At 34.0% G+C, this 20,000-nt stretch overlaps 1 protein-coding gene across 7 annotated transcripts in view; it reads left to right on the forward strand.

Annotated features, from left to right (window-relative positions):
• LOC137641543 (adhesive plaque matrix protein-like) overlaps positions 1-20,000 on the forward strand; it is a 40,694-nt gene that overhangs the window by 2,473 nt on the left and 18,221 nt on the right. For 4 of the 7 annotated variants that reach the window (XM_068374196.1, XM_068374195.1, XM_068374194.1 and 1 more), the window contains exons 2-3: positions 1-33; positions 1,133-1,280. The exon at positions 1-33 is cut by the window's left edge and continues 295 nt beyond it. In XM_068374196.1, the coding sequence (XP_068230297.1) occupies positions 1-33; positions 1,133-1,280 (181 nt within the window). Of the gene's footprint in view, positions 34-1,132; positions 1,281-7,388; positions 8,785-19,838; positions 19,988-20,000 lie in introns of those variants that run through there. The other 3 variants (XM_068374198.1, XM_068374200.1, XM_068374201.1) reach the window with 3 other exon arrangements.

Consider the following 20,000-nt stretch of genomic DNA (forward strand, 5'->3'; position numbering starts at 1 on the left):
TCTTACCCAAACACGCTAACCTGTTCCTCACCGGTATGTACCTGAAGTAGCCCATGTACGTTGATTTACTTCTGCTATTCGCATAAAGATTTGAGTAAACGTCACACCTATGTAGTCTGTACAGTAGGTTGGTCTTACTTCTGTAACTGTTAAGTAAAAATAAAAGTCTAAGGAAAGTAGATCTCCTGTTATATAAAAAAAAAGAAAAAAACAACAATTTTGTGACCTATTTACTTTTATATTAATTTTATCATGCCCAACTCCCATAGACCATTTTAGCTGGTAGGAAAGAGTGAGGGCCGTTCGATAATTAACACTTTAAGGGAATAGTTTGGAAAGTTAAGTTCTAGTAACAGTGATGTAGATTTGTTTAACCATAATTTTATTTATGTAAAGGTACATTTTTCTTATTTTGGTCTTGAAGTTAATTTAATGCAATAAATGCTTATTCCATTAAAGGAATTGCCAGAATTTGTATTGCATTGTTGAAAATAGAACTACTAATTGTAATATTAGAGAATATTAATACTTAGCTTGATGTAGAACTAAACCAGAATTATATACATGTGATTACAAAATAATGTAATTACGGACTGACAAGTGTAAATTGATTTCATTGTCGATTGAAAGTTTCATCAGGTAGTATTACTTCCTTATGTAGTGAGGTAAAACTCACTCTTGTTTGTACTCTTAAAATTTTATGGGTAATCTAATTTAAAAGGCGTGAGAACATTTTGTTGTAATTTAAGCATACACTACTGTATCTGAGAATGCACCACAGTTTCCAGAACGGAAGAAAAATAATCCTTTTCATTTCCTCAATATTTCAGGAGCCAAGAAGTAACTATAAAGTTTCTATCATCTTGAACCAGAAAACCTCAAATCAATCAACTAATCAATCAATCTATCATCTTGGAAAGAGAATATCTATAGAATAGAACCTGCATGCATTTCCAGTTAACTTCCCAATGAATTAATCTATTAATATTATTTACTTACATTTGCACTTTATTTCATTTTAAACCATTGATTTTTTTTTTTCTTACTAATTTTTCATGTAAAAGGATAGTTTTCCACGACGTTCCTTTTCTATCATTTTGCCATTATCTGATTTTTTCCCTTTAATTTACAGTGTCCCGGAATGCAACCCGATTACTCCATCAAGAGGGGGCTCGCCGTGGGAGGCACCACATGCATTGCCATCGGAGTCGTGTTTGTTATTCAACATGATGGAACTGGAGTCATGAAAATCATTTCTCCTGTGTTAATTATCTTTGGAGGTATTTTCCACTGTTTTTAATTTTCTTTTCTTTGTGGGGTTTTTTCATGAGTCTGTGTGCCTTTTTCTTGGGAATACTTCATCGGGTTGTGTACCCTTTCATTTGTAAGTAGTCATGGTGTTGTTGTTTTCGGAGTTGGTTCGAGCTTTTGCGTCCTCTTACTTTGGAGGGTCTTCGTGCTTTAGTGTGATTTTTGAAAAAAGAAGAAAAAAAAAATAGTTAACAGAACTGTGGGCAGTTTATGCAAATTGTTCATCTGGCGTTGATCGGGTTGAGGCCCTTATTCCCTGAAGGTGTTCCCACTTACGAGCTGCTATTAGTGCAAGAGGCTCTTGTGGCTTACACACTTTATGTAATTAGCCTACCGCTCTAATAACATACATACATGCATACTTGAAGGTTGTGTATACTGTGTACATTTCACAGCATGCACGTTCATGCTACTGAATAGCATTGTGAATGTAATTCATGCAGTTTAATGCTTTTTCCTTAAAGGTTATTCATGCTAGTATAAGCCTCTCTTTACAAGAGAGTGTTTTTTGCATTTTCTTAAGAAGTAGTTATTGTTAGTGTCTTTCCTATCGAGAGTTTATTCTTTTGTCTCTGTTTGAGGTTGCAGGATTTTTTGCGTCTTCCTTTTAGAAGTAGCTCTGCATTTTCATGCATTATTATTATTATTATTATTATTATTATTATTATTATTATTATTATTATTATTATTATTATTATTATTATTATTATTATTATCATTATTATTGTTATTATTATTTTTGTTGTTGTTATTATTATCATACTACATTCTTCCGCCTTTTATTTGTACATAATTCTCCATTTGTATGCAGTTTTTCTGAAAGCAGTTCTACATTCATAGTTATTTCATTTTGGATGAAGTTTTGCATTGCATGCTTTTCCTTTGGAAGTAATTCTGCTTATGTCCATTCTCTAGAGGTAGTTCTGTATTAGAATACCTTTCCTTCGTCGGTGGTTCTGCATCTATATGAATTTACTTTCGATTTATTTGTCTATTTTAGTACCTGATCTTTGAGGTACCTCATCGGTTTCTTGCTTTTCTGTTGGAGATAGTTGTGCATTTGTATGTCTTTCCGTTGGAGGTAGTTGTGCATATGCATGCCTCCCCTTTTGGAGATAAACCTGCACTTGTAGCCTACATGATATTTTGAAGTTAGTTCTGCATTTATTTGTCTTCATTGAAGGTAGATTGGGATTTATATGCCATACCTTTGTAGGTGGTTTTGTATTTATATAACTTTCCTTTTGAATTAGCTCTGCATCCATACACCTTTCCTGTAGAGAAAGTTCTATATTTAATACCTTTCTGTTTGGCGGTTTATCTGCTTCTGCATACCTTCCCTTTGCAGGTAGTTTTGCATATGTATGCTCATCCTTTGGAGGTAAATGTTCATCTATAGGCATTTCCTCTGAAAAAAATGTTCTTCATTTTTATCCTTTCCCTGTGAAGGTAGTTTTGCATTTTGTGTGTTTTCTTTGTTGGTAGTTCGGCATTTATACATCTAAACTTTTTAGTTTTGTTTTTAAGTCCTTTCAATGGGAGGACTTTATTGTATATTATGCTTTTTCTTTGGAGCAAGTCTCCTATTTGTATGCCCTACCTTCAGAGGGAGCTCTGAATGAGCATGTTCTATCTTTTGAGGAATTTCTGCATGGGGCTGCCCATTTTTGGAAGTAGCTCTGCATTATATTCCCTCCATTTGTAGGTGATTTTTCAGTAGCTACTTTCCGCGTGGTAAGGGTAGAAGAAACTCCAGCTATGGTAAGCAGCTCTTCTAGGAGAAGGACTCTCCAAAATCCAACCATTGTTCTCTAGTCGTCGGTGGTGCCATAGCCACTGTCTTGGGTTAGAGTCCCCTTGCTTGAGGGCCTTATAATCTATCTTGTTACTTACTTTCTTTCCTCGCTAGACTATTTTCTTTGTTGGAGACCTTGGGCTTATAATATCCTGTTTCTCTAACTAGGATTGTAGATTAGCTAGTAATAATGAAAAAATAGTATTCTTCACTCCTTTTCCCCTTTCCTCATACACCTAACAACACTAAGATAACCAGAAAAAAAAATTCCCTCGAGGGGTTAATAGCTGCATTGTAATTATTCAGTGGCTACTTTCCACTTGGTAAGGATATAAAAGACTTTAGCTAAGGTAAGCAGGTTTTTGTTATTATTATTATTATTATTATTACTACTACTACTACTACTACTACTACTACTACTACTACTACTACTACTACTACTACTACTTTTAGCTAAGCTTCAACCCTAGTTGGAAAAGCAGTATGCTATAAGCCCAAGGGTCCCAACAGGGAAAAATAGCCCAGTGAGGAAAGGAAATGAGGAAATAGATGAACTACGAGAAGTAATGAACATTTAGAATAAAATATCTTTAAGAACAGTAACAACATTAAAATAAAACTTTCATACATAACTATATAAAGATATATATGTCAGCCTTTTTAATATAAAAACATTCACTGCAAGTTTAAACTTTAGAAGCTTTTTAATGGGCATAAAGATCATTACATAATCATGAAACGTACCCAAAGAGTTATAAGTATCTATTTGTTTTCCTTTCCAAATGAATAATTAAAACATTGTTCTTATGTTTAGGGCAGGGCCATACCCCTTGTACCACGGTCTTAAACTGTTTTAGGTTCGAGTTCTCTTGCTTGAGTGTACACTCATGCACACTATTCTATCTAGTTCCTTATTTTTTTTCTCACTGGGCTGTTGGAGCCCTTGGTCTTATAGCACCCTGTCTTTATGTGACTCTCTCTTAGAGGTAGTTAGACATTTGTATGCCTCTCCTTTATTTGGAGTTTATTCTACATTTGCCTGCCTTTCCTTTGAGTGAGGTGGTTCGGCATTTGCATGCCTTTCCTTGGGAGGTAATTAGGCATTTGCATGCGTTTTCTTTGGAATTATTTCTTCATTTGCATACCTTCTCTTTAAAGGTTGTTGTGGTCGGTTTAACTTTCCTTTTGAAGGTAGTTTGCCCTTTGCATGCTATCTTTTTAAAAGCCACTCATGAATGGCAGAGGCAAGGGGCAGTGACATTACCTCATCAAGCAGGAAAATGCCTGAGAGACTTATCACAATAGGACCCCACAAAATTTTGGGGGTAATTTTCCGGTTTTATTTCACCCCTTGATGGACGATCGGTGTTTATATACGTTTTCTTTGGACGGAATTGTGAATTTGCATGCCTCTCGTATTGGAGGTAGTTGTGTTTTTGCATTCCTTTCTCTTGGAGTTAGTTCTGCATTTGTATGTTTTTTTTTTTTTTTTTTTTTTTTTGGAGGTAATGGTGAATTTGTATGCCTTCCTTTGGTGTAAGTATCAGTTTTGTATTTACAGGCCTCCCTTTTTTTAGTTAGTTCTGTATTAACATGCTTTATGTTGGTAGTTGTTCAGCATTTGCAAGTCAATCCTCTTTAAGTTAGGTAGTATTGTATTTCTGTGCATTCCTTCTGGAGGTAGCTTTTATTTTTTGGGTAGATACATCCGTATTCCATTCCTTTAAAGGTAGTTGAGAAATTGTATGGCTTTCATTACTATCTAGTTTTCTTATTACATGAATTTCCTTAGGATATTTTTTGCACGTTCATACATTTCCTTTGGAGCTTGTGATGCCTTTGTAACCCTTTCCATTGGAGGCCTTTTTTGCATTTGCATGCCATTTCTTTGGAGGTAGTTCTGCATTTATATTGGTTTCCTTTTGAGGTGCAAGAACCTATCCATTAGAGGTATTTCTACATTTGCATACCAATCATTTGGAGGTAGTTGTTCACTTATATTAGTTTTCATTGGATTTTTGTTTAAATTGTCACACCTTTTTTTCTGGAGGTAGTTCTACATGGCTTAGTTATAAATGTAGTTTTATGTTTTCATGACTTTTCGTAAGGAAGAAGTTTTGCATTTCCGTGCCTTACCTTGTGAGGTATTTGTGCATTTGCATGCCTTTCCTTCAAAAGCAATGTTGCAATTGTATGCAATTCCTTTTAAAGTGGCTTTATCATTTTCACGTCTTTACTTAGAAGGTAGGTATGTCGTTTATATGCCTTTATTTTCTAAGTAGTTCTTCATTTGCATGACTTTTCTCATGTGGCAGCTGCCTTTCAGGCCTCACATTTAGAAGTAGTTTTTGCATATGCATGCCTTAACTTTGTAGGTATTTTGCATTAATAAGTGTTTTCATGATATGCATGCCTTAACTTTGTAGGTATTTTGCATTAATAAGTGTTTTCATGATATGCATTTCTGCATTTGACTGGCATTTTCTTTGAGGTAATATACATTTATATTTCTTTCCTTTATAGGTAGTATTGCTTTTGCTTGCCTTTCCACTGTTGCTGAGTTAGCATTTAATTGCCTTTGTTTTTTAGTTAATTGTGCTTTTTGAAGGTAGTTGTTTATTTTCATGTCTTCGCTTTTGTCTTAGTTGTGCCTTTGCATATATGTTCTTTGAAAGTGGTTATTTATTTTGCTTGCCTCTCCTTTCCAGGTAGTTTTGCATTAGTATGCCTTTTCTTTGGAGGCAGTTCTGCATTTGCGAGGCCTTCATTTGGGAGTAGTTTTGTATTTGTACGTCTTTCATTTGGAGGTAGTTTTTGTATTTGTATGGCCTTTCTCTACAGGTAATTTTGCATTTATTATTATTATTATTATTATTATTATTATTATTATTATTATTATTATTCATTTTTTGTTATCTATTATTTATCATTATTATTATTATTATTATTTATTGTTTATTATTTATTATTATTTGTTATATATTTATTATTTATCATCATCATCATTATCGGTATTATTATTATTTTCGTCATAATCATTATCATCATCCGCACCCTCATCATTTGCTAAGTTATAGCCTTACCTAGAAAAGCAGCATACTATAATCCCAATGGCTCCAATAGGGAAAATAGGCAAGTCAGGAAAGGAAATAAAGATGCTATCAGTGGTTATACTATTGATTTTGCAGCATCACACCAATCACAGTCGACAGATTTGATCTGTTGAGGGGTTCTGGTTGTCAACAGGTCTTTTTTGGAGAAGAGACTGTTAGTTCCATGAGCTCTTCCAGTCTTTTTTTTTTTTTTCAGCTTCCAATAGTCGCATTAGTCAACCCAATTTGAAGTTTATCCTTGAACAGCTTGGGACTAGTATTTAGTATCTTGGCAGTGAAAACCCACATTGATACTACTACTACTACTACTACTAATACTACTACTACTACTAACAGCTGTAGGAGTAGTTGTAATGAAAATGAAATTGTTGTTTGTTTTACTGTAATTTGTTTTTATATATTATGATGATTAAGATTAATTCTACAAAAAAAATTGCAGCATGTTTGCTTTTATTGTTCTTTTTACTTTATGTTGAGCTAATAGCTTATCCTTAATACTAAAAACCGTTTTTAGCAATAACCGGTTGGCGATTCTTATGATTTCAATCCCTCTTATTTTTATTATCAATACATTGATATTATGTTCTTTTGATATATTCTATGTTGAAGTAAAGAAATTTCTTCCTTTTATTAAGACTCAATGTTCCTCAAGGCACAAACACACCTAAATATGCTAAATATAATTACACGCACACAAACAAACACTCACATACACAGATATATATATATATATATATATATATATATATATATATATATATATATATATATAATTTATATATATATATGTGTATATATATATTTATATATATATACATACATATATATATATATATATATATATATATATATATATATATATATATATATATATATATATATATATATATATATCACATACATACATATAGGTAAGTGTTTTTGGGTAGGGCAACAAGCTAAGCAACGCCCCAGGCTTAGAAAGGAAATTTAACATCATTTGGAGCCATCAACTTGGCTTGAAAAAGAAAGAGAAAGGAGTGGGGGGGTGCCAAAATGTAAATCCCATTTATAGTTACCAATCATTCCAGTAAAGAAAACAGAACATTAAATTGTAAAAAAGTTGTATGAATAGGTGATAAAACTAATATTAAACGTAAATCTTAAGTATTATTTTTTATCCCTTTCAGTATTGATGCTTCTAAGTCTGGTAGCAAGTAGAAGGAAAACGGAATTCCGTCCCACTTATCTAACTGATGTGATAGTTCACCCACCGGTTTCTAGTACTCAGCAACAGCCAATGATTCCATATTCAGATTACAACCCTCCTCCTGTTCCTTTGAGAACTACCTCCGCTCAAGCCATAGGTCCCTTCTTACCAGCTGGGGCTCCCCAGGGTCACTTTCCTTCTAGTGGATTTATTCCCTCTCCAGTACATAGACCCGTCTCTTCTGGAGGGTCTCTCCAGGGTCACTTTCAAGATGTTAGAACTGTCCTCTCTCCAGTCAGCGGCTCCTTTTCTCCTAGCGGAGTTCCCTATGGACCCTCTCCTATTCAAGGCCACCCGTCTGGATATCACCCTGGTGGTAGTCCTCAGGTGACTAGATACCCACATGCATCTAGAGTGCAGCCTTTTGGACATGGTGCATCCAGTGGTGGACATGTGTCACATCATCCCTCGCCGTTCGGTGGCCAAAATTCAAGGAATCCGTCTCCAGCTAGGAGGCCTCCATCACAGTTACCATCTGATCAAAGCCAGTCTTCTGTTGGTGATGGCCCTCCATCGTATCATTCTGTTGTGAGCGAGAGACCTTGGGAGGAACCCCCTTCATACGTGGAAGCATCATCGTGCCTCGTCCCAAGACCAGATCCTGAGGAATCCCATCTTCCTTCTGCTCCAAGTATTTCCGTCGTTAGTGATCAAGACCCTCCTACATGAGCTTCCTCTGGAAGGTCCTGCGTAGCCAGTAATCCTACTGAACCGGAATATCTATCATCGCCTCTTTCCATCCCTTGAATTCTGGGTCCTTGATATTACAGAACAGTGAACTTTGTGATTACGTAATTTTTTTGACATACCAAAACTCTTTTCTTTATATGAGATGTTGAAAATTACTCTAGTTACGTTGTGATGTAAGGCAGAGTAGACGGTAGAATAAGTGATAATTGACAAATATTGTGGTGTTAACAGCGGTTAGTAAGATAAAGTTTTTATTATTATTTTGATTGGAAAATTTAGTGTTAAAGTAATATTTTCCACCTCAGTTAAAGTAGTATTTTCCACCTCAATAGAGATAAAAGAACAAACCGGTATCGCAAAGTATCGCATAGTTTCTGTTGGAAATAAACGTTAACTGAGTGTTGATTTAGCCGCATGACACAGTGCCTACAAGTGAAAACATTTAAAAAAAAAAATTCCTGTGAAAAATGGCCGCATAACTCTCATTTAACATACAGTTTATGATATAACTACATCAATGCATCTTGATTTTTTGCTGTTATGATTTAATATGTAACACTTTTTGAATACCAAAAAAAAAATGTAATAATCAAATAAATAGTGGTAATTATTGATGTAAATGCTTTTAATTTAACGACTACAGACGATTCCAAGAAAATAACTTTCTCTAAAAATAGGTGAAAATATAGTCTGTTACTTTCTTTCATGGAGTGGAAACTTGCTTTCCCATATAAATAACGATCATTAGTAATTTAGTTTTTAAGGCCCGCAGATTATGGCTCGGCTCACCATTTACCAATTCTAACAAAGCAAAAGCATCCTGTACATTTTTATAGTATTCAAAATCCGTTTACAAAAAAATAAGTTAATATACAGAAGAGAGAAACAAAAATTTTTACAATGGATTTCACTTTATCAGTATTTTCTTGAAAAGTAGAGAATGTATTAATATCAGTTTAATAATCCCTCCATTTTCTTCCGCTGAATCGGGAAACTGTAAACCTGGAAGGGGGTTATTGACAATCAGTGATAAAAGACCGGACCCTAAATCATTTTATGTTATAATGAAAAGCTTTGGATGCAAACTGTGCGTTTATTATTTTTCAAACCACAATAATATTAAAAAAGCCTCTTAGGAGTGCAATGCCATCATTGTACCGCAATCTGTGTACTGTAGTTACTACGTTAGGGTCTTCGAAGAGTTCCTTCGTCCCCAATCTGCATTTGCTGTATTTCCTACTTTACCTCCAAGGATAAGAAAGTACCCAGTGTATAAGTTATCAAGCAATAATTTAAAACGTTCCCATTTCTGGCTGGTGTTGGTTAGTAAAAATCTCTAGAAAAGACTTACGAGCTGTCTTTGTAAAAGAAAAAATGTATGGCAGTAGGTAAATACTGTTGAGATCTCAAATAAGGAAAATTGTTATTCTGTACCATCTATGCAAGGTAACAAAACCCTTCAATGTTTTGTATTTTCTCCCTATTTGCGTCTGGTTGCTAAATGGGTTCCCCGTCCCCAATGTTGGTCTTCATGGACCCTATAAATGGTTTGGATACGAAAAACACGAACGCCTCGGAAAGCTGATCTATCCAAATTTGTTAAGAAAGCTAATAATACTGGTGTATTTTATGGACTGAAGCAATTATTTCAATAAATTAACGTTAAGACCATAACAAGAAAAAGTTAACCTTTATATAAATATACTAGTACTTAACTTTGCAAACTATTTTCTACCATAGTGAGGTAGCTAATTGTTCTCGCTCTTCTTTCATCCACCTTTCCTATCAGCTGAATAAAGGAACACCAAATGAATGATCGTGACCCAAACCTTAAATTAAATCAAACACACCGCCTCATTAGATGAACTGCATAACCACTAGGGCCTTTGACGGTCTCTTAGTCCGAAGATCTAGCATAAAAACATGATACGAAAACAGTTGGCTTGGAAATTTGCTTCACTTCATCCCCCTCTGATGACGAGGACGGCAGTTCCCTTTAAGCTTCAGGATTCCAAAAAGTGTTTTTCTAAGAGAAATATAGAACATTGTTAACGGATCTTATTTTTCCTCAGCTTCATTGTTATTATTATACAAGTGCACTGAATCATGAAATAAGGTTAAATACCCATGAATTAATGAGCCCAAATAAGTTCATAAAATTAAACATTTCGGTTAGTGATAAACACAAACAATTAAATATTTGTATACACATGTAAAGTAACGTCATTTAGAATATTCAGGTCATACAACTGGTGCCCGAGGGAATTATTTTGAGTTCCGAGTATATCTCCCTTCATAGACATCGCTGCCAAGTAAGGTGTCGGTACTTCGCCAAATGACTACTATATTTACTTCTTTATGAAGTCATTTCTGATGGTTTTACCTGATTTACAATATTTTAATTGGCCTTTAGGGATGTAAATGGTTAGTACACTTAGTGATATTTCGCAAATTTCAAAGTATTATCGAAAAATTTACAAAAACAAGATTGACCAATATAATTGAAGGTATTATGAGTAACTGGCAACTATACAATGTTGTCATGGGGAGAGGCAGACGACGTCGTAACAGATTCTTGAAGAATCTTGAGTTACATAACTGAATGAATGGTAAAACGGGTTTAACTCTGTTCAACTATATCTATATATATATATATATATATATATATATATATATATATATATATATATATATATATATATGCAAACACACGCATGCAGGCACATAAACATAACTCCTTTGTGATACATAGATTATTTTTAGACTTATAATAATGATGTTATTTAAATTTTTTTCATATAATTTTACGATAGGATGCCAGAAAACGCCAAAATCAATCAATTAATCTTATACTTTACAACACATTCTGAAGAAATTTTTATATGTTCTTCTTTAAAGATTATTTATATGTTCATTAGTGCAATGACTTTCTAATCTGAAAAAAAATAAAAGCTTAATCAGGAGGACTTTTGTTTTCATATGTGGCCTTGAGCCAATATTATACTTAGATTTTCTCTTTTTTTATTTTAAATTTCCACATTTTTCAATGCTCACATTAACAGTGAAAAGTAAACAGTTGATTTTGTGTAAGGAAAGAAATGTGAATTTTCACATTAACTTGAACAATAACTTTATTCTCTAAGCACTTAGGGTGGGATACCTTCTAGGTCACTTGAGAGAGAGAGAGAGAGAGAGAGAGAGAGAGAGAGAGAGAGACTACATGCCGGCCTTTAACACCATGCGAATCTGTATTACATGACATATAACCCAAAGTCTATAAAATTCATCTCTATATAACACATAATTAAAGAAATTCTTATTTTACCCCTACTCATATTTCTTTTTACTTACGCCTTTGGACATTCCGTCATTTAAAGCAAGTAATTTAATAAGAATGTATAAATTCTATGTGTTTGAGAATTCGAGTAATTTTGCTCTAAGAATTCCTGAAATTAAATGAGTTCATCCAGTTGCAAGGAAATATAGAACTGGTGATATTTTATGAAGCTTAATGCCCATTATTTAAAGAACTATGGCAGCTGAGGGATCACGTACCAGTGTAAAAATAGCCAGATTTTGTTAGCAGTGAAAGTACAGTAGGTAAGGAGAGAGTTTATATCTTCAGGAAGACCTAACACACAATGCTACACATTGTCACTTGATATTACAAGAACTGCAAATGGTAGAGACTGGGGTAATTGTACCAATTGTATTATAATGTGATGAAATGCCATGAATTCATAGTTGTCGTAGCCTGAAATACAGCGTAAATGAATGACTGGCAACTATGAGAAGTACCACGAATAAATCCACTGTCCGCACCGCATCCCCAGACTGAGAGGTACAGATGAATCCAAGTCAGAGTTTTTTAGTAGCCTTTAGTTTGTCTGGTTAAAAAACGGTGCTAGGGTTGTCTTTTCGAAATCCCGTGTTGAAATGCAGAGCAATTTATCTATGATGGCTGAGAAGTGATACAAAATGAGATGTTTGATGAAAAGTATTGGCACTACTGCTGTTAAAAAATCGGTTTAGTATTATGGCAATCCTTTGAAGTGCCTCCACCCACCTACCCACCCTTTCTCTCTCTCTCTCTCTCTCTCTCTCTCTCTCTCTCTCTCTCTCTCTCTCTCTCTCTCTCTCTCTCTCTCTGTTGTTCAGACTCGAGAGAGCTTTTCCCCTTCCGCTCTATCACCCATAATGTACACAGACTCAAAATGACAAAAATGCCCTTTGCAACCTATGGCCAAAAAAGTTTCAAGCAGTGAACGTTAGTATTGAAATGACGAGACGCACGAGAATAGGAAGGAGGCAAATGAGAAAAGAAGCAAGTAGATGAGTCCACTCATATACAGATTGCTCCTATTCCTGTCTGCAGGTAAGTAAATATAGAAGCTTTTCCAGTCAAATATTCTCATAGAACTGGAAGATAATCCAAGGTTTAATTTGATCTATTCGTTACTATTAGTATTCTAAAAAAAAATAGCCATCAAAGCCTCTATCAAGTGAATAGATTTTGTTTATCAATTGAGAGATTATGCTTGTTGAAATAATAGCTAAATAAGTTGAGTGTCTATGAATTAAAACGAGAGATAGATATATTTACGCCGAAAGTTTCATTTCATTATTACCTTAAAATATCTTGATAATAGTTCTTTTGTATACAATACGTATATTCATATAAGTTAGATGAAAACGTGCAATCTTATTTAATCATGTATTTTAATTATTTATGTGCCAATGCTAATCATTATTATTATTATTATTATTATTATTATTATTATTATTATTATTATTATTATTATTATTATTATTATTATTATTATCTAAGTCATAAACCTAGCAGAAAAAAACAGGATGTTAAAGTCCAAGGTCTCCAACAGGAAAAGTAACCTAGTGAGGATAGGAAATAAGGAAACAAATAGAATAGTGTGCCCAAGTGTACCCTCAAGCAAGAAAACTCTAACCCAAGGCAGTTGAAGCCAATGGTACAGAGGCTATGGCACTACTCAAGACTAAAGGACAATGGTTAGATTTTGGAGTGTCCTACAAGAGCTGCTTACCATAGCTAAAAGAGTCTCTTCTACCTTCCCTTTATATTACATTTCTTTAGTAACTATAGGTAGTAGATTGACCAGGGCACCAACCACCCCTTAAGATACTACCGCTAGGGTGTTACGGGGTCCTTTGACTGGCCAGACAGTAGTACATAGGATCTTTCTCTCTAGATACGGTTCACTTTCCCTTTACCTACACATACACCAGATAATAGGGCATATTTTTTTTACAGATTCTCCTCTATCCTCATACACCTGACCAAGGTCTATAGACCTTGCACCTGACAACACCGAGATTACCAAGCAATTCTTCTTCGCTCAAGGGGTTAACTACTGCACTGTAATTATTCAGTGGCTACTCTCCTCTAGGTAAGTGTTAAGAAAATCTTTAGCTATGGTAAGCAGCTCTTCTAGGAGGAGGACACTCCAAAATCAAACTATTGTTCTCTAGTCTTGGGTAGGGCCATAGCCTCTGTGCGATGGTCTTCCACTGTCATAGGCTAGAGTTCCCTTGCTTAAGGGTACACTCAGGCATACTTTTCTATCTAATTTTTCTTCCTCTTGTTTGGTTAAAGATTTTATAGTTTATATAGGAAATATTTACTTTAATATTGTTACTGTTCTTAAAATATTTTTTTTTTCATTGTTTCCTTTCCTCACTGGGCTATTTTCCTGTTGGGGCCCCTGGGCTTATAGCATCTGCTTTTCCTACTAGGGTTGTAGCTTAGCAAGTAATAATAATAATGATAACAATAATAATGATAATAATAATAATAATAATAATAGTAATAATATTAATAATAGAGGTGAGTTAGGGAGGTCAGATGCTGAAACACGGAAAAAATATTATGACCCCTTCTTATATTGCATCGCACTGTCTTGCTCAATGTTTTCCCAGCTATTAAGTCTCTATTCTTTTTAATAATCCTGTCATACTTTTTGAAGATGAAATCTAAATTTTCTCTTCCAATAGTCCTGTTCCGTATCGGAAAAGCTGTTTTGAAGTGATCTGAAGAATTTCCACTGAAAACTTAACATATACAACACTGCTTTTAGGTAAATTTCCAATAGCAAACACCTCACTAATAAAACAAGTTTGATGGGATTAAAATTCCATCAGCTCTCCCTCCCCTTGCAGGCATCACCTTATCCAGTGTTTACACCACTACAAGGCTTCCATTCATGCTTTGCCCAACGTCTTTTAAATTCTACTTGATGGCGGAATTACAGGATATTTTTTCTCATTTGCTCTTAACCCTCACGAGCCCAGCACCTGGCCATATGGTCAAAATTCATGGACTCTCTCTCTCTCTCTCTCTCTCTCTCTCTCCTCTCTCTCTCTCTCTCTCTCTCTCTCTCATAAAATTAATTATGCAATTTATGGACATATGAAACTATGTGCAAGCCCTTATAGAAATTAGATACTGAAAAATACGAAAAAAGATAGAAAACAGAATATCATCAAGCTTTTCCTTCCGAATTTCCCGCATATTAAAAATGACAAAAAAAATCTCTCAATCATAAGTCAAATTAAAACTAAGCATATTACATGACTCGTGCAACATTTCATCTAAAGGTTTTTGGTATTTTCCAAACAGTTATGGTTTATCATTACTTTCATCATCTTCATCATCATCTCCTCCCACGCTTATTGATGCAAAGGGCCTCGGTTAGATTTCTCCAGTCGTCTCTATCTTGAGCTTTTATTTCAATACTTCTACAATAATCACATTCTACTTCGTGCATCATAGTCTTCAGCCATGTAGGCCTGGGTCTTCCAACTCTTCTAGTGCCTTGTGGAGCTGAATGTTTGGTGAACTAACTTCTCTTGGACTATTACAATAAATACTTTAAACAAAACGGACATGACAAACGAAAGGCAATGGAACTTGATTACAGTCGCTAAGGAAATCACCGTAATTTCTTTTATGTAATTGCTTGATAGTTTTTTTTTTATTATAATTTTAGTGAGACTTGTGCACCGCTAATTACAATACATATTAGGTTACGAAATATGTATGAACATTGATTGATGTATATTTTTTAATATATGTAAATATTGATTATATTTTCTAGGCAAACTTTATTTTTTGTAGAACAATTGCAGACATTTTGTTAATTATTTATACCATTACGCCAATATATTGATGTACTATTATATATATATACTCACACACACCCATATATATATATATATATATATATATATATATATATATATATATATATATATATATATATATATATATATAAATATATATATATATATATATATATATATATATATATATATATATATATATGTATATATATATATATATATATATATAACTTGCCATAACATATTGGTTAAACAAATGTAACAATTATTAAAAGTAAGATCTAGAAGTTTGAAGCCTGTATCTTTTTCTCGTAAGCAGAATTAAATTACTATTGTTTCAACTGGTTACTTTTCTGGTATTACTGTATATATTTGTGTGTACAATAATTAAGTTTATGACGTATATAAAAATCAAATCAGACGTTTATACGATTTCTTTTGAGTTTGATATATGTAAAAGAAAAAGAAGTGTACACAAGAAATCGAATATCTGATCTCAATGAAGATTGTATTTGATTTTAGAGAAGAATGACCCTTCATATCAAGTTCCGTTTTCTGTTCAACCAACACCATAGACGACATGATGACGCAATGGCTGAGTATTGATGAAATAATTTGCTCGCTGCGGCTTGTAATATGATAAAAAAAGAGTAATTGGCAACTATATTATGATGGCAGTGGATGAAGGATTTTTTCACCGTAACAATAATTAATGCACACTAAAACATGGACACAATATGTAACACCGTTTTTTTTTTTTTTTTTTTTTAAGTAATACATACATCTGGCACTGCTCCATACTTCAAATGAATAAGTTTGAATTCTGGTTAGAGTTCATGCAATTAACATTATATTATAATTATCTTTTGATAAAAGTTATTCAAATGGCAGGATGAATTCGATAGTGAGAAGTACTTATTGCTCATTATTTGAATATACGTGTACCTTTATGTAACTGTCTTTATTGCAAAATTGGTTATTTTGCAAAGTTAACTGCCATTTTACAAATAAACCTAAATTGTGGTTTTTCTGTAAAATAACCTTAATTGTCTGGTTACTTTGCAAAAAAAAAAAAAAAATCCACATTAAAAGGGTATTTTGCAAAAATATCTGGTAACTTTACAAAATTGAAAGGTAAGCTGGTTATTTGTAAAGTCCCCCATAAATTAGAATGCCAAATAGCAAAATGACAAAACCTGAACACCAATTGGCTGATTGTGTGAGATAGTTTATTGTTTATTTGTGTGTTTGGATGGCGACTCTGCTGAACTACTGAAGGTTACACGGGTTATTGCAGTTGTACATATCGCATTCTCATCGTTAGAATTGGGGGCCATGAGGCGCAGACCTCTGCTTATTATCCAGCGATGGATAGAATAAAGGAGAATTTTGATTCGGTATTGTCTGAATTGCAGGAAAAGTGTCATACTATGCGCCTGGCTTGATGAAAAAGTGTGAATATCAGAAAATCGGTAATAAAATGAAAGAACTTGCAAAACCTAAGGTGAGGAAGACTTTTAAAAGGAATATACGATATCATGGAAATATCTGTTGAAGAGACGACAGTGCAAAAGATTCTTAAAAAAGGAGCAGTTCTTAGGATCCTCTCTGCTGAAGAACTTTTTGATGACATTAAAACTGAACATCTTACTAATGGACTTGGAGGACGGAAAATTCTTCCCAAAGCTCTGAGTGAGAATATGCAAACATAACTAATGATCAGATAAAAATCTTCCTTCAATTCTGTGAAGAATGTCAACTAAAAAAAAATCTAGTGTCCGCAAGTCCGTGGTCGTCAAGCCAATCCTTGCGAGTAGTATGAATTAAAGATATGGAAAATTAAGCTGCTTAAGTTACTTTCAAAATTAATTACATGCATATCTTTTTTCCTTTTATGGTGATGTAAATGTGTGGAATAGATTTTCAATTGAAGTAGTAAACTGTACCATTTCAACATTCAAGAATCTTTTAGAAAGATATTCTAATTTAAATGCTTGCTTAGATAGCGGATGCTCTATGTTGCAGGTTGACTTGATTGACATGCAGAGTCAGCAAGACGGGGAGTATGGGTTCATTAAGAACTACCAAGATCACTTAACTAAATCCTTATCCTTTGGGGATGTTCCCAAGGAATGAGAGATAACCTTTGCAGATTCAATGGGCCATGGTCAAGGTTTTATTCGGTGCAGCTACAAAACACTTTGTATTGAAAAATCACTGCAAGTATTATAAAAATCAAATTGTCTGCAACAGCCGAAGAAAAAGAGAATCTACCTTCAAAAACAAGTAAACTTTTAATATACAACTATCATGCAAAGATATTTTGTCATTTTGCAAACTGCATTTTATGTTTTGGGGTACTTTGCAAATAGCCAGGTTATCGTGTTTTTTTTTTTTTTTTTTTTTTTTTTTTTTTTGTAAAGTTACCTGGTGTTTTTTTTTTTTTATAAAGATCTGTCTTTATGTGTTTATTTGAAAAGTAACCAGAAAATTAAGGTGATTTTGTAAACATGCTATGATTTAGGTTTATTTGCAAAATATCCGGTAAATTTGCAAAATAACCTATTTTGCAAAAAAAACGTAACATATACGCCAAAACATCTAAAAAGGTTTGCTGAAGGTAATCATCGGTAATCATCTGCTCTATAGTTTTCAATTTGGCTTTCGTAAAGGCCTTGGAGCATGTGATACTCTTCTTACAATCTCCAATGCTCTACAGAAATCACTCAATTGTGGACAGGAAGTTTGTATGATTGGCCTTTATTTTAGTGCTACATTTGACTGCATTAATCATGAGGCCCTTGTTTTGAAACTCGAAGAGTTGGGAGTTGTTTGGCTTTTCCTTGCATTATAATTGAAATTTTTCTAGTTATAGATCGCAAAGAGTTGTTGTCGGGCACCATAGTGGGTTGTGACGTAATAATGTGACGGACCAAGAGTAGGTTGTGACTCAAAGGGGAGATGAAAGCAACTGAGTCACAACCTCCTCTTGGCCCGTCACATTGGTCACTCTGGGGTCACCAATGTGACGGGCCAAGAGGAGGTTGTGACTCAGTTGCTTTCATCTCGCCTGTAAGTCACAACCTCCTCTTGGCCCGTCACAGGGTATAGGAATTTGATATCTGCTGTTCCTCAGGGTAGTGTTCTTGGCCCATTACTTTTCATACTATATACACATAACTTGTGGTTTGACCTGGAAAACAAGCTCGTTGCATATGCAGATGAAGCTACTCTAAATTATCAATTCCATCTCCTGAATGTATATCTGGGGTTACTGAACCCATTAATAGAGATCTTGCTAAGATTAGAACATGATGCAAATTATGGGGCATGAAGCTGATTCAACCCTAACAAAACTCAAAGTATGATTGTAAGTAGGTTAAGGACAGTGGCTCCTCAACATACAGACGTCAGTAGTGATAATGTTCTTTTTTTTTTTTTTTTTTTTTTTTTTTTTTTTTTTTTTTTTTTTTTTTTTAGCTTTGTATGATTCTTTTAAAATTTTAGCTGCGATTCTTCATAATAAATTTACTTTTGAGAAATACATTCGCTCTATCTCTTCTTCAGTTGCCCAAAACATTGGCCTATTGAGAAAGCCTTTCAAGATATTCCGTGATTAATCTATTCTGAAGAAGTGTTTTGATTAATTGACTTTCATTCTGCCTTGCTTCTATTATTGTTTTCCTGTCTAATCCTCATCTGCTGAATCTCACCTTAATTCGTTGAACAGGAACTAACGATCTATTATTTTCTTATTCCTAATCTAGATATTAATCTCTGGCAACGTCGTTTAGTTAGTTTGTTATGCATGTTCCATAATATTTTTAATAATTCTGACAGTCCTTAACATTCACATTTTCCCAGACAGTATCATCCTCTTCGTAATACTAAGTATGCAGTTGATTTCAATAGTCATGCCATAAGGGTAAATACTGCACAGCATTGTTATAGAAGTTTTATTCCAGCTGTGACCAAGTTGTGGAATGATCTTCCCAATCAGGTAGTTGAATCGGTGGAACATCAAAAGTTCAAACTTGCAGCGAATGTTTTTATGTTGAACAGGCTGACATGTCTCTTTTTTATAGATTATATATGAAAGATATATTTCAATGTTATTGTTATGATATTTCATTTCAACTGTTTATAACTTCTCTTGTAGATTAATGATTTCTTTATTCTCTTTCATTGCTGATCTATTTTCCCCTGGGCTTATAGCATCCTGCTTTTCCAACTAGGGTTGTGCATATATATATATATATATATATATATATATATATATATATATATATATATATATATATATATATATATATATATATATATATATAGAGAGAGAGAGAGAGAGAGAGAGAGAGAGAGAGAGAGAGAGAGAGAGAGCTTCACTCCTGTTTACGATAAAATAAAAATTTAATTTTACTTTTACTTCATGGCCATGATCTTGTTCACGGCCACATTTCCTGAAAACGTCCAAAATAGCTTTCTACTTTTCTGTCATCGTCAGACCAGTTTCCTGCCGCCATCCTAACCTCGGCTCACGTGACTTCCCCACTGTGGCTCAGCAACCGTCTCACTAGCGGCTTCAGCCGCTCACTCGCTCAGCGACTCAGCCAGTGTTGTTTGAGACTTGGTGTCATTGGAAACGTATCATAGTCTGCTTATTTAAGTTCCCTGTCTGTAAGTTATTTCA

This window comes from Palaemon carinicauda, chromosome 5 (assembly GCF_036898095.1).
Source record: "Palaemon carinicauda isolate YSFRI2023 chromosome 5, ASM3689809v2, whole genome shotgun sequence".
Taxonomy (NCBI): Eukaryota; Metazoa; Arthropoda; class Malacostraca; order Decapoda; family Palaemonidae; genus Palaemon; species Palaemon carinicauda.